Source organism: Pomacea canaliculata, linkage group LG11 (genome assembly GCF_003073045.1).
Source record: "Pomacea canaliculata isolate SZHN2017 linkage group LG11, ASM307304v1, whole genome shotgun sequence".
Taxonomy (NCBI): Eukaryota; Metazoa; Mollusca; class Gastropoda; order Architaenioglossa; family Ampullariidae; genus Pomacea; species Pomacea canaliculata.
Genome location: NC_037600.1, coordinates 24,169,716 through 24,182,995, shown reverse-complemented (window position 1 = coordinate 24,182,995; position 13,280 = coordinate 24,169,716). Strand labels below are relative to the sequence as shown.

Genomic DNA, 13,280 nt, shown 5'->3' with positions numbered 1-13,280 from the left:
TGTTCAAAGGCAGAGATAACAGGTCAGTGTCATCAACTATAACTTCTATTTGTCGTTAATATTTCTGCTTCTAGTGCATGTTCACTTCAGGCAGAGCAAATGTTTTTGTGTCTGATGGGAAGCAGCAAATAACACCAACAACATTTTTACCTGGTTGTTGTGGTTGCTGTGTAACCAGTCTCTATAGCTAGTGACCACGACTTACCCGCTGAGGGGTGCACAACGGTTTGTCGGTGCAGTCACTGTACATAAAGTATTACGAAAATTGCATTCGAGTGCAGGAAAAGAGTTTGATAAAATAATGAATCGTGTAACATATGTATTTAAAACAGTTCTACGTTAATGAATGTTTAGGTCAGTTTGATGCACCGCGTATCAAACATTGGTTACCAGCAGGTCTTACTAAATAACTATTTTTGTAATCCACATACGGCACTCACAATATCCAACTGTTTGTACTGAATCTCACGAAGTAACTGATTTAACAATTCTCGTGTTGTTAAAGGTTATATCAACAATGACACGATAAGCTCTGTGTAAGGTGTCACGTGACCATGTTGACGACGGTGAAAGTTTATGTTGTCTCTAAGGGAGCAGACTTCCTTGTCAGTGCCTTCTGAACGTCTGTCCATGTCAAACAGTATAAGCCACGATCGCTGAATGTTGACTTGTTGTACTGTGAAAAGAAAGTTGGTGAACTGTTCATACTGGTCAAGGTGAGTCATTCATTTGATGAAATTGTTTATTTGTGAAGTCGCGGTCTTACTGGCCACGCTTGACTGCACGGATGTCGTCACCAGAGATATAACTGTCCTTATGTCAATAATTCTGAAGATCTTTCCCTAAGTGTAACTATGTAGAATGCAATACTAATTGTTGCTAACATTGCTGCAAATAGTAATATTTATTATTCGTTTGTGGGCACTGTATACACTGACTGACATTTCCATCTAAGATAAAATGGTACCATTGAGTTGAATCACTTCTGTACATACAATGTTTGGAAAGTCAAGAACTAGAGTATTTCGTCGTGTGTAGTAAATATTTGTAGTAAGGCAGGAGTCAAACAGGAGCAGTGAGTAGTGTGTACAGGTGACAGATGACTGAGGACAGTGACATGAGGATGGACAAGAGCAGTGTATCACCTAAACGCTTTTCTTCGTAGATCGTTTGAACCTTTTTATTTCATGCCCTCGATCTGAGGAAAGATAACTGAAATACTACTCAACTATAAAATAAAGACTTTAAAGAGAGAAAACAAGAATGTACAAAGAGCGTGTTTATCTAACTACATAGGAGTTTTTGATTAGCTAAGAACTAATAACTAACCTGCATACTAAAACTTTTTGCACTGTTATAATGTTTACTTTCAATGAAAGGTCTGTACACGTGACCAGTGGTATTGAATGACATCTTTTAGGAGTCCTGCTTACAAGTGGTCTACGGATTCCGTTTGTTATGCCGCAGTCTATTAGTGACAGGAGCCCTGGACACGAGAAATCATTGGAAATCATTGAAGTAACACCGATAAGATATCTCATCTTTAAAGACCTACAAGAGGTCTCGTAGAAGCACAACACACAGAGTCCCACAGAGTGAAGGTGTAAACAATTGTCATCTGAATACAGTGTGTGTACAACGGTCTCTGGGAGTGAGGACTTAGGTGTTTTATTCTGGACAGGAGGTTGTATCTGCTACAGTTTACATCTGCCTTTGATGGCTGACCTCGCGATAGTGATCTTAAAGCTTTTTTTTTATATCACCGTATGGCACTCACGACCTCATATGGTGTTACCCACACCTATAATGTGTTATTTCCCTTTGCTTCAAGTTTCCTTCGTTGCCTTCATCTTCTAACTAAAATCGCTGTTCACCTTTCTGTACTTGGGAGCTGTTTGAGGATGCTCTTTGTCTCTTTCTTTAAGGCTCTTTATCGTAAGAAGGATCTAGAACATTGTAATTTAATGTTGTTTTTGTCTTCTTTTGCCTTTCTAGACCGTATTTAGTGTAACATAACATAGCAGTCTAACATGTTTAAGTAAATAAATTTTCTACCACCTTGGCCTGAAGAATTTCCAAAACGTTTGAGTTTGTCATCTGCGCCTTTATCACCTTAGAGAAATAAAATGGAAAGATGATAGTAACAAAAGACGGGAAGAAACATTACTTGGCCAATGCGCTCAGGATGTCCTTCGTCTTGGGCCCACGGACCTCGTCCCTCCCGACTTGAATGAAGGGAGAGAGATGTGTTTCTCTTGTTGTGTCTGAAATTTTCACAAGTAGCTGTTTGATACGGGTATGCTTGGATATCTGTCCCTGACTACCCAGTCCTAGCCGAGCCGATGGTCACATAGTAATTTAATGTCTCACCTGATACAGTCTCTCTGTCTCTCTCTGTCTCTCACCTCTGTAACATACTGACATAAGTATTTCAGCGTCGGATGGTGGATTGCGTCCCCCTGACATCGCTTTATCTACTAACGACTGGGAGATGTAGATATAAGAGATGTACAGTCAGTCCCATCGATAAGTAGCCTGATCATCACGTGTCAAACAAGTAAAGACAGTAACAACATTCCTTGGCAACAGCTGTTAGAATGTGTGTATGGTTTGTGTCGATCTTTCGGATTATGATTTATTGTATGAGAGCAACGCTTTTCTTTCTGACATGACAGAAAGCTTTAGTTTATGCAATCCTAATTCATCGCCATTACAGATATCAGATCGTAGAACAGACTCAAGGTTGTTTATAATATCAAATAATTTCAAATTTATTCTCATAATAGGTGTGTTGAAGCACAAGCATGAATCAGACTCCGAGTTCAACCGACACTGATGGCGGGGCACCACCAAAACTTTCTGACGCTTATGTGAGTCTCACTGAGCAACAGGCTGCTCACCTTGATACAGGTACATGTCTCGCTGATACAAGTAGGATACAAATCTCATTGATACAGGTAGAATAAACATCATGGTACTTCAGTCTTGTTAGTGGTAGTTTATTAGCTAGCGTGGTAATACACAAACTTAAAATATTTTACTGGGAAACAAATTAGGATTGCAACCTTTCTCTTTAGTTGTTTCTCTTTTTCTTCTGTCTTTATTTTATTTATTCTTTACATATCTGTTCGTTCCTTCTTTTCTTTCTTTTCGGCTAACTCATATATGATTTCCTTCTGCTTTTGTATTATTTGAATCTTAAGTAGAATTCACAAGAAATACAAAAAAGGAGAAAATGGAAAGGAACATAAAATAAAAAAGAAAGAAAATTGTATGTATTTTATTCATAAAAAATCGATTAAAATAAAAGGATACACACAGGAAAAATTCAAGAAGAGACCGACGCTGATGTAGACATCGACTATCACGCCTCACCTTTCTCAGGTGCGATGAGTGTCATCGTTCGTGGCAACCCACCTGAGATCGAGGCGGCAGCAAGTCTCATCGATCAGAAGACTGACGATAAGGTGAGTGAAGCAGCGATAAAAACTGAGCAGTTGACACTAACATTGAAAAATAATAATAATAATAATAATAATAATAATAATAATAATAATAATAATAATAATAATAATAATAATAATAATAATAATAATAATAATACACCAAAAAACAAAACATCTGCCTAACATGGATTTACTGTCAAAGAAGAACAGGATGTGATGAACTCACTTATATTTGTTTGACACGAGATATGCTTGATTAAGCTTTGTATCTGTAATAAACAATAAAATCCTTTAAAAACGGTAATCATCTTTCGACCAAAGTCCACTGACTTGTGTAGAGCCCGTCTGTAGAAATATTCCTGTGCACTAACATGGCGAGTATGTCTTGACTAGCACGACCCTACCTCACTGTGTTTGTGTTTGTTTGTTCTGTTAGAGACTAGCGTGTAGTCAGGAGTAGCCACCATTCGGTCTGCAACCGCGGGGACAGTCACAAATGGAACTCTAGGATTTTTATTCGTAACAATACATTCACATTTTAGCCGAACTCATTTGTTTTTTACATTACTTCCCTTCATTTCCACTTTTTTTTATTCTGCCCTGGTCTGCCTTCGCTTATTAAGTAGGTAGTTATTGTATTGAATGGGATAATTACAAGTCTGTAAAACAATGATCAATAATTAAAGCCATTTTAATCGGTGTGTAAAATGTAACAAAATCGAGGTATAATAAGTTAAATAAACTTAGTGATTTTGATACCCCTAATTATAAAAGCTCCATGAATGCTTTTGGCTCGAACGTTTCCAAGGTATTCGTGTGTGCTAATGTATTAAGCATAAATTTGCGAATGAGATTTTTGTTGCTATAATAGAAGACTTTCCATTATATCCACTGTAATCTACACACTGTCACGTTAGTTTAGTCCCACTTTGTAATCTGTGAATGTGTAAGTGGAGAAAATGTGTTCTTAAGTAAGGACTGCACAAATTTTTCAAGAATAAGTTTTACCGTATTGTAAACGTAATAAGAAAATAATGGCATGTCATCGGAATACAGTCTTCCGTTTATCTTTGTGGTTGATCAATAAATAAAGAATAAATGTAAAAATGCATAAATACATTTTCAAAAATGTTTGACACAGGCAAACACAGCACGAAGACAGTTGTTCTGGCTCCAGTGGGTTGAGGCTTCGTTCCCTGATCTCGACTCACGCGCCTACTTCCTGCCTCCTGTCTACTTCAACCGCGTGCCGATGACTAAAGAGTCAGTTGCCGGTCAGGATGTTCTGGTCCTTAGGTCGGCACCTGGACAGGCCGGTCAGTCCAGCCAACCAGTGGCGACTCCATCTACTGCTGGACAGACTTGTCTCCCTCAGCCTCGTTGTGTGCTGGACAGTGACGTCAGAGATGACGCAGCAATGCAGCGGTTACTCTTCTGTCTGCAAAATATGACTGAACAGAAGGGAGAAGTGTTGGTTGGACTAAGCTTCAGTTCGGACAGTACCTGGGTGAACCTTGTTACGCTGCTGCTGCTGCACATCTACCCCGTCCCTCCAACCTTCCTCCATCTCTGCCACGGAATTGGAAACAAGGAGACTTTGATGTGCTGCTTATTCACCGACATTACGGTCTTGTCGTTTGTGAGGTGAAGGCGATTGGTGACAACACACAGGCACTGAACATGTCACAGCAGGATATACACAACAACATCAGAAAGAAACTGAGAGACGCCGTGTCACAACTGGACAAGGCGGAGGCCATGTTGTCTCACCTGGTGTCCGACATCGCTCCCGGTCTGCGCATCACTAAGACCATCGCCTTCCCCAACCTCACGGCTACTCAAGTACAACAGGCCATCGCAGGCGACACCCAGCTAACTCAGGTTTAGTGTCCTTCTGTTATCTCTGGATACTTAGACGTAAACACCATTTCATCAGAAATTTTTGTTACATGTCATCGTCTTTATTTGTTTCCTGTCGATGTAAGACACGTGTTTGTTTGTTTCTGAGATAAAACGTAACGCGCGTTGAGGAAGCCGATCTACAGACAGATGCAGAACACATCCAAACCTCTAAACTCTTTCGTACACATTAAGAAGTGATGTATAGGCGTTTCTGAATGTCTTTAATAAACATTTAGGTAAAGAGGTTATAAGCACTAAAGGCAAATTAGTTTGTTCTATTTTGTTTTAGCAATTTTAACTCGTCAAAATACCCTTTTGATTTTTTTTCCATTTTTTTAAGTGTAATTTTTTGAAAGTTGTTTATTATTTTTATGGCAGACACAAAATCTAAGGTATTGAAATCAACATGTTTATTTATTTGTGTCCTTACAATATTTTTTTTTGTAATTTGAAAAAAAATATGTTAGACAACTATTAGGATAATTAAATGTTCCCTGCTACTTTTGTGTGACCAAAGATTGGATTGAAGTCTGCAATAGAGTGAGAGACGCCATTTTTTCTTAACTATGTCCACGTCCACTATTAGTGAGTCTCGTAATGGGCAGAGACGAAGTAAAATTGCAATATCTTGTTTTGTAAATTATGTATTCACACACTTGTGTGCAACTGCATGCAAATGAATAATTTATATTTAAGCTGAACTCTATGCACATTCAGTATGGCACATACAGCCACACAAAGTACAAAGAAAACAATAGCTATCTAAATTTTTTTTTGACTGTGGACTTTGATGACTGATAATAGTTCAGGACAAAGCATTGTGCTTGTTTTGAATATCAACTGTCAGCCTTACGACATCACCACCCAACCATTGGCAGAAAGCAAGGTGAAAGTCCCTCGTCGTCATCAAAAGAGATCATCGTTCAGTTTGACAGTATGCCCAGTGTCTGTAACCTATTTACAGCAATAGACAAAGGTCACAAAGATACAACCTCAGTGCATGTAGCTCAGCACTCGCCATCTGGACTGCAGGTGGCTATTACACGGATTGATGTAGAAAACTTAAATCAAGAGTTGTCTTATGTCAAGAAAGAAGTTGTATTAACCAAGTAGCTACAACACGAGGCTGTTCTACCACATTCCTGTAGCTTCGTCCATCGCCATAAACTGTGGACAGTCATGTCTGTCATGGGCTGTGGTTCTCGCCGTCACCTGCTGCATGGCTACTTCACAGCAAGCTGCTGGAGCTAGTGGTCACATATATCTTGTGTATAGAATACATGAATGTGGTCCCATGTATCTTGTGTACAGAGCTAGTGGTCACATATATCTTGTGGTTGTACTGCGTGCTCTGGAATACTTTTATAGCAAAGGTGTCTTATCTAAATGTGGGGAAAACGCTACACAAATCAACATCAAATTCTCCTTGAGGACCTCCATCCTTTTTTTCCTAGAACAATAGAAATGACAGAACTGATTGGTCCTACGGCCTTAAGAAGCCGCGGTAGACCGATACAGTGGCTGCGGTGTGGTCACGACGTTCACATTATGAGTTCTTCCAGGGGAAGTGCAGCGTGCAGCATGTTGTATCACCTGTTGCTGCAGACAGTAAACACACAACAGTCAGCAGGTGTATCACCCGGTCAGCCTCACCTCCTGCAGTATCGTCTTGAGTACGATGAAGACATGGAAAAAGCTGTCAACGAATTGTCACAGGCGGCGAGGGAAGGATCGCTGTATGTCATCGCTGATGAAGTAGGGAGTGTTTACGGGTGAGTTGTGCAGCGTGTGACGTAATGTGAGACACACAAGAAAATGGCGATGACTTTTAATCTCATAATCAAAACTTTCGGTGATAAATCTTTAATCATTGTAGCGCCTAATGCAGGTGTTGTGATGCAAAAGTAGATGCATTATGTTGCATCGGCTGCTACACTTGTGGCTACACGTCATTACTATTACATCATTTATTGACATTGTCACTCACGATACACCAATATAAATACATGTTAGTGACAGTACACTGTGTATAAATGTAGTGACATCCTCTGTTACAGACCTAGCTTCATGAACAACAGTTTCAAGCCTTTCTGTTACCAGCTGCTGACACGAGTTCCTGGACTCCATCTGTGGGCGGCAAGTTGTTTCCATGGATACGAACCCGCCGGCTGGCAAGTGGAACATTTAACCAGACCCCTCCGCTCTCCACCGGTTGTCGTCAGAAAAGTCAAGCAGGACAAGATGTTCACTTCAAACATTCCTGTCCTGCCGTACAGTGAGGGAGGTGTGTCCGACCACACAGACGGCCCGCCAGTCAAACGACTGTATCACCGAGGTCAGGGTCACTTAGGTCTCTGGCCAGGTGACTGTGTCACGTGCGGTCGTGAGGTGGCCAGCTTCCTACACAGTCTCCATGTTGGTGTTACAGGTAGGTGTGGGTATTGTGTAGTGTAACGTTTTTTACAGTTAAACACTTACCTGTGTGATAAATATCAGACAGCTGAGAAACAGTCTTCTAAAAATTGCAGTGTGCTAGGGACGTTTTTCTGTCAGCTTACGTGATCACGTTGTAACGTTATTGTTTTTCTTCAAATGTCTGTCAGTGTGTACGCTCTATCTGTGACATGTGACTTATTAAATAAACTGTAAATGTCAACAGAGAGTGGGACAACAACATCTACAACAGTCACCTCCACCAGCGGCGGCACAACACCACCCTGTCTACATTGGAGAGACGTGTTTGTGTTGTACTGGGATGACGGTAGTGACAACTCGGGTATGGTGACAGGACTGCAAGAAGCGGGTATCCCAGTGCAGGTGATGAAGCATGATGACATCGATGACGTGGCCACGGCCCGCAGTGACGTAGTCTGGGTGGCGCGAGGAAGTCGTGTTCGTGGTCTGGAGAGAAAAGTCGTCGTGTGTCTGGAGGAGACAGTCAGTCCTGAGTACGATCGGAGATTTGTTCCTTTTTATCTCATGTCCCGCTGTACATCACAACTTGTGATTGTCTTCTCCGATCAACAGGCACCTGAAGATGATGGACACTAACACACCTGTCACCTGTTGTAGTCGTGTGTCTGCCTCGCTCTGACATCAACACTTGTCTTGAGTGTTTCTCCTCGTCTACTCTCAGTCTATCGCCAATTCATCAATACATGACGTCATTATATTTTTAAACAACACAAGGTCTATGTCTTTGTTTACACAACAACTAGTGTCAACTACAGTTTCATACAGTCAACACGCTGAATCTTGTTTACTTTACAATATCGTTATAGAAACAATGTGTGTATGGTATGCCAGACTGTCCTTAACTGAAATAAGATTTATTTTACAATGCTCTTATAATTATTTATATATATATTTATATGTATCATAGTGTTTGACATGTCCGTTTATGTGCGTGCGGGTGTGCAAGAGTTTGTGTGTGTGCGTATGTGCGTATGTGAGTATGTAACTGTGAAGTCAGTGAGTGAATGTGTATGTCTTCTGTTGCCGAAAAAATATTGAGTATGTTTTAGATAACCAGTGTTTATCAAAGGGAACAGGATTCTTTGACTAACTAGAGACAATTCGCTCAATCAGATCATGTCTACTCACTCCTATCAGCCTCTTAACTACATCCAACACTCTAGTCTCAGTTACACGTCGCATTTTGAAGTATTTTGAAGAGGTTTTTGTCTGACTTGGAACCCGTTGCACTTTGAAAAACAAGGGTAAGACTCTTCTTGTCATTTAAAAACAGCCTAGAGACATGCTTAATTCTTTTAAAAAAATTAAATTAAGTTACCACGGAACCAGTTTCAGACAATCTCCAGCGTATGAACAATGTATCTTTATAGACTAATGTACTTTGTATTGTCATTTGTGTAGACATTGACAGACTAGCAACATGAACTGTAGCATGTAGAGAAGAATTTATCTTGTGCTACACTAATCTACTTTGTATTACAGTAATTACTCGCTATATTGCGGTCCACTAATTGCATTGAATTGCAATTTTTTTTTTTTTTGGTGTGAAATGCAGTCGTTCCGGTTCAGCGGAAAATACCGGCACGCAATCATTTGTCTCCTAGTAACAGGCTGGTCCGACAACATGAACATGCCCTATGTGATATACTTAACATTAAATGTCATTGTGACCTTTATCGTGCGGCACACACGTATGACAAACATACAAACAAGAACTACTCATTATTTTCAGTTTTAATCAGCATGTCCACATCCATCCCAAATAACAAATGCTTAAAGCTACCGTGAGAATTCCTCTCTCGCAAACTCTTGTGCTCTGTCGCCTTTTCTTTCAAAATCTCGCGATATTAGTTAGTTTTTGACTCTGTCTCCCGCTTTTTTGGTAATTTCTCATGAATTCTCTGGAATTTTCGCGATGTTACGATGATTCTAGCCAAAATCTTGCTCTTCCTCACGAATTGTTGCGAACTGTACTTCAGAAGCACGTGACTGCTTTTTGACTTCTTGAAGGGGGCGTGTGTTTCCTTGAACATAAACCAACACATTATTTACAAACTGTAATGAAATATGTTTTAGTTTTAGTGCTCATATTACACAAAACAAGAGAGAGGTAGATAATGTGTATGCAAGTTATCTTTACTGTTTTCATCCCTGTTCCTTCTGTGTAAAACATTTCGACTGATGTACACAGATAAAGCTAGTATAGACTTTTTATTTTATAAGAAATGTAATCTGCTATTATCTTTAAGAAGTGTTGATTGATTGTGTTTACAGGAAATAAAATTACACTTATTTACGAAGAAAAAGTGTCGTCCTACTTGACAAGGTAAGAAAAAATTAGTTTCTTCTGTAAGAATTACAAGCGTGCTGTATCTTTTAATACAGATGCCTTATTTAAATGTATATAAGGAAGAAAACCTTTACAGGCTGAAATAAAAACCAACCAACCATTGTCTGTTAGACTAGCAGCCTCATCATTGGTCACGGCATGGAGATAAACTTTGACCCGGCCACCACCGCCAGAATCTTCTCCACCACCTCCCGCCCCCTTCTTCCGCTTGGCCTGTAGTTGGACAGTGAACATGGCGGACAGTGTGAACACACATACAGTGAACATGGCAGACAGTATGAACACACAGTGAACATGGCAGACAGTATGAACACACACAGTGAACATGGCAGACAGAGTGAGCACACATACAGTGAACATGGCAGACAGTATAAGCATACATACAGTGAACATGGCGAACAGTAAGAACACATCAGGTACACAAGTCTACATATGTACACTAAGTACGTGACACTAAGTACGTGACTCTAAGTACGTGACACTGACTACACGACACTAAGTGCATGTCTTACTTCCTTGTAATGATGACAATTTGTGGATGATGTGTGCGTGTGGGTGTGTCGGTGTGGGGGTCTGGCATTCAAATGGAGACAGTTGATCAGCCACAAAGCCAGCCACTTAAGCACACGCACACCTACACACGCTCTCACTCACTCACCCACGTATGCACTTTAGCATTTACGCACGAAGTCATGCACGCGCTCACTCACATGCAAACTCAGGTAAATTTACACAGATTGCAAACACACAAAAAAAAACAACGGAAAATCATTCACGTGAGCAGCTGTAACATCGAGAGAGAGAGATTCACAGGCAAGATCCGAACCCTCAACATGTTTACATTTGTGCAGACATCCGCTCCAACTATTAAAAACCAAAGATTTTCACAGAAAATAGAGGAAGGTTATATGTCTTCTGCTGTTTATAATCAAAGCTCAAATTAAAGAAATATGTCCTGGAGATGAAGATATTTGTGTAGGTCCTCGGATCTGCTACCACTTTTCCCCGATAACCTCTTCTAGCAGTCTGGCAAGTGTAGGTGTCAGATGATCATTGACTGGTCACAAGAGAGAATGAATAATTGAAAACAAATCCTCGAGAGCAAGACTGCACTAACAACACTTCCCAGGGTCAAGTTTCAAGACAAATATCGAGGACAGACATCTAGGTTTCATTTAAAAAACAACTTAGTTTAACTCCTTCAAAGTTCAAGATTTTCACATTCAAGGACCGCAGACATGGGAGACTGTGCACGGTGGTGGGCAGCTTTCACAGTCTAGTCATCACTCGATCTCAAGCTTTCCTGTCTGTGTCCTCATTTCTGACTGAGCTCGTTGATCCTCTTAAAAGCCGAAGAGAAAGAGGAAGTCAAACATCGCTTGTCGACTGTAGCAACACGACTGGGAGTCTGTAGTTTGTTAGAGAATAAACTGTGACTAGACTTTAGGTTTGAATGTAACAGTCTGTGTTTATAAAAGAAAGCAAACGATTAACACGATATTCACATCAACAAACCAATTTAATACATGATGACTCACAAAGACAACAGTAACATTTCAGTAACACCAGATAACAAATTATTTCACTATCTTGATGTGATCTCTTAAAAGAAATGAAATGTCTAATTAGCAATGCTTTACCAACGGTGCTTGCGGTTTGCGTGGGTGTGTGGGAGGGTATATAGAGGATTGAGTGAGAGAGCGAGCGCTGATTGGAAAAAATAAAACGAACTGTTTGCCGATTTCACAAGCTTATTTCTTCTCCTATTAAGCAATATTTTAGATATTATAGACGACGAGCCAGGGTTGAATATTTGAAAGACAATACATCAGGGTCAACCAACAGACAAGTCCTTTCGGTAAGAATTCCAGTCGCGAGGCAGACTAGGTTTAAAATTAAACGAGTTAACGGATGCGAGGTCATAGCAATCCCTTCCTGCCCAACGTCAGCCAATAGAAATTCTCTCTTGCCGCTGAGTCAGCCGAGATGTAGTCAGGATCACAGATTAGAAAGTTTGCTGCCAGATGAGGTGGCGCTGTGTGTGACAGGATGTCATTGTATAACCCAAAGTGCCAAAGCTTTTCTTCAGAAATGTTCCTGTTCATGTTCACCGAGACCATTGACACCTGATGTACTTAGTGACACCGATGACAAATTTCAAGTACGTTGCTTGCTTCTCGTTTTTTCGTAATTGTTGTGTAAACTACACTGCTTTCTTTTTTTCCAGCATTTTTTTTCTTCACGCCTTCCTTATCTTAAGGCATGTTTGTGAATGTGGCATGATTACATGTTTCTTGGACCTTAACCAGAAGAATGTATCAGTGTTCTGTGCATTGATGGTTTGTCGTCTCTCTGCTCAACAGACGGCAAAGTGTAATACTAAGACAGGGAAACTTACAGTCCATTCGCATGGCACGAGGTGAATACTATTCAATAGAAATCAACACAACATCACAACAATATACAGCAATCGTTATTTACAGTAATTCACGAAACACTTCTCAAACTATAAACACTGTGCATCAACAGTATTCGTAATTCGTAAGGGTTGGTGTTAAGCCAACCAGTAAAAATTGTTTTCATCAACGTGTCTAAATAATTGCTGACAAATAAGTGCCAGCACTATTATTGTAAGTTATTAACAATATTTTATAATTAAGCACATGTCAATGTGTTACAGGTCTGACATATCACCTTATCTGTAACTTAAACGTTCACTAAACCAACAACTTCTAACACTTAATTACTTTCTTCTGGATTTATCTAAGCCCCTATACTAGTGGACACAAGTGGCACAAGTACCAGGTGATCGCCACCTCCTCCATAGTAACGATACAGCAGACTGGCTTCTCTTTCCCCATCTTCTGTCGCTCCTTTCTTCATGCCTTCAGCTCTTGCCGAATTTTTGGGTGCTTTAGACCTGTCGTCTGCAAGTGAGCTCACAAATCTTCTGTAACACAGCGTCTGCTGGCAGCGCAGATACATTCTACAATCTACAATCTTCATGTAGTGCGATGCCATGAGTAACACATTGATAGCTCAGCCACTTGTACAACCGCAGTGCCAGTACAGAAACTCTGTTCACTCTTCGGCCGCCAGACGGCACG

General features: G+C 40.3%; 3 protein-coding genes across 9 annotated transcripts in view; all 3 read left to right on the top strand.

The window, feature by feature from the left end:
* Positions 1-598: 598 nt before the first annotated feature.
* LOC112574839 lies at positions 599-5,345 on the top strand. The gene is made up of 4 exons (XM_025256156.1): positions 599-716; positions 2,787-2,910; positions 3,322-3,467; positions 4,588-5,345. Exons 2-4 carry the CDS (start codon positions 2,805-2,807, stop codon positions 5,092-5,094), a joined length of 759 nt encoding a protein of 252 aa, XP_025111941.1. The 5' UTR covers positions 599-716; positions 2,787-2,804; the 3' UTR covers positions 5,095-5,345.
* Positions 5,346-7,004: 1,659 nt separating this feature from the next.
* LOC112574838 lies at positions 7,005-9,330 on the top strand. The gene is made up of 3 exons (XM_025256155.1): positions 7,005-7,120; positions 7,406-7,776; positions 8,008-9,330. The coding sequence occupies exons 1-3, from the start codon at positions 7,035-7,037 to the stop codon at positions 8,397-8,399; spliced, it is 849 nt and encodes a 282-aa protein (XP_025111940.1). The 5' UTR covers positions 7,005-7,034; the 3' UTR covers positions 8,400-9,330.
* Positions 9,331-12,142: 2,812 nt separating this feature from the next.
* LOC112574795 overlaps positions 12,143-13,280 on the top strand; it is a 40,101-nt gene continuing 38,963 nt past the window's right edge. For 3 of the 7 annotated variants that reach the window (XM_025256087.1, XM_025256086.1, XM_025256083.1), the window contains exon 1: positions 12,150-12,334. The gene's annotated coding sequence lies outside the window, so the exon portion shown is untranslated. Of the gene's footprint in view, positions 12,335-13,280 lie in introns of all 7 variants that reach the window. The other 4 variants (XM_025256089.1, XM_025256088.1, XM_025256090.1 and 1 more) reach the window with 3 other exon arrangements.

Excerpts from the sequence above, each read along its gene's own strand:
- LOC112574839 (XM_025256156.1), top strand. The coding sequence starts at position 2,805 with ATGAATCAGACTCCGAGTTCAACCGACACTGATGGCGGGGCACCACCA. Across the intron at positions 2,911-3,321 it reads GGCTGCTCACCTTGATACAG|GAAAAATTCAAGAAGAGACC; the intron begins GTACATGTCTCG and ends GGATACACACAG. Across the intron at positions 3,468-4,587 it reads ATCAGAAGACTGACGATAAG|GCAAACACAGCACGAAGACA; the intron begins GTGAGTGAAGCA and ends TGTTTGACACAG.
- LOC112574838 (XM_025256155.1), top strand. The coding sequence starts at position 7,035 with ATGGAAAAAGCTGTCAACGAATTGTCACAGGCGGCGAGGGAAGGATCG. Across the intron at positions 7,121-7,405 it reads GAAGTAGGGAGTGTTTACGG|ACCTAGCTTCATGAACAACA; the intron begins GTGAGTTGTGCA and ends CCTCTGTTACAG. Across the intron at positions 7,777-8,007 it reads TCTCCATGTTGGTGTTACAG|AGAGTGGGACAACAACATCT; the intron begins GTAGGTGTGGGT and ends AAATGTCAACAG.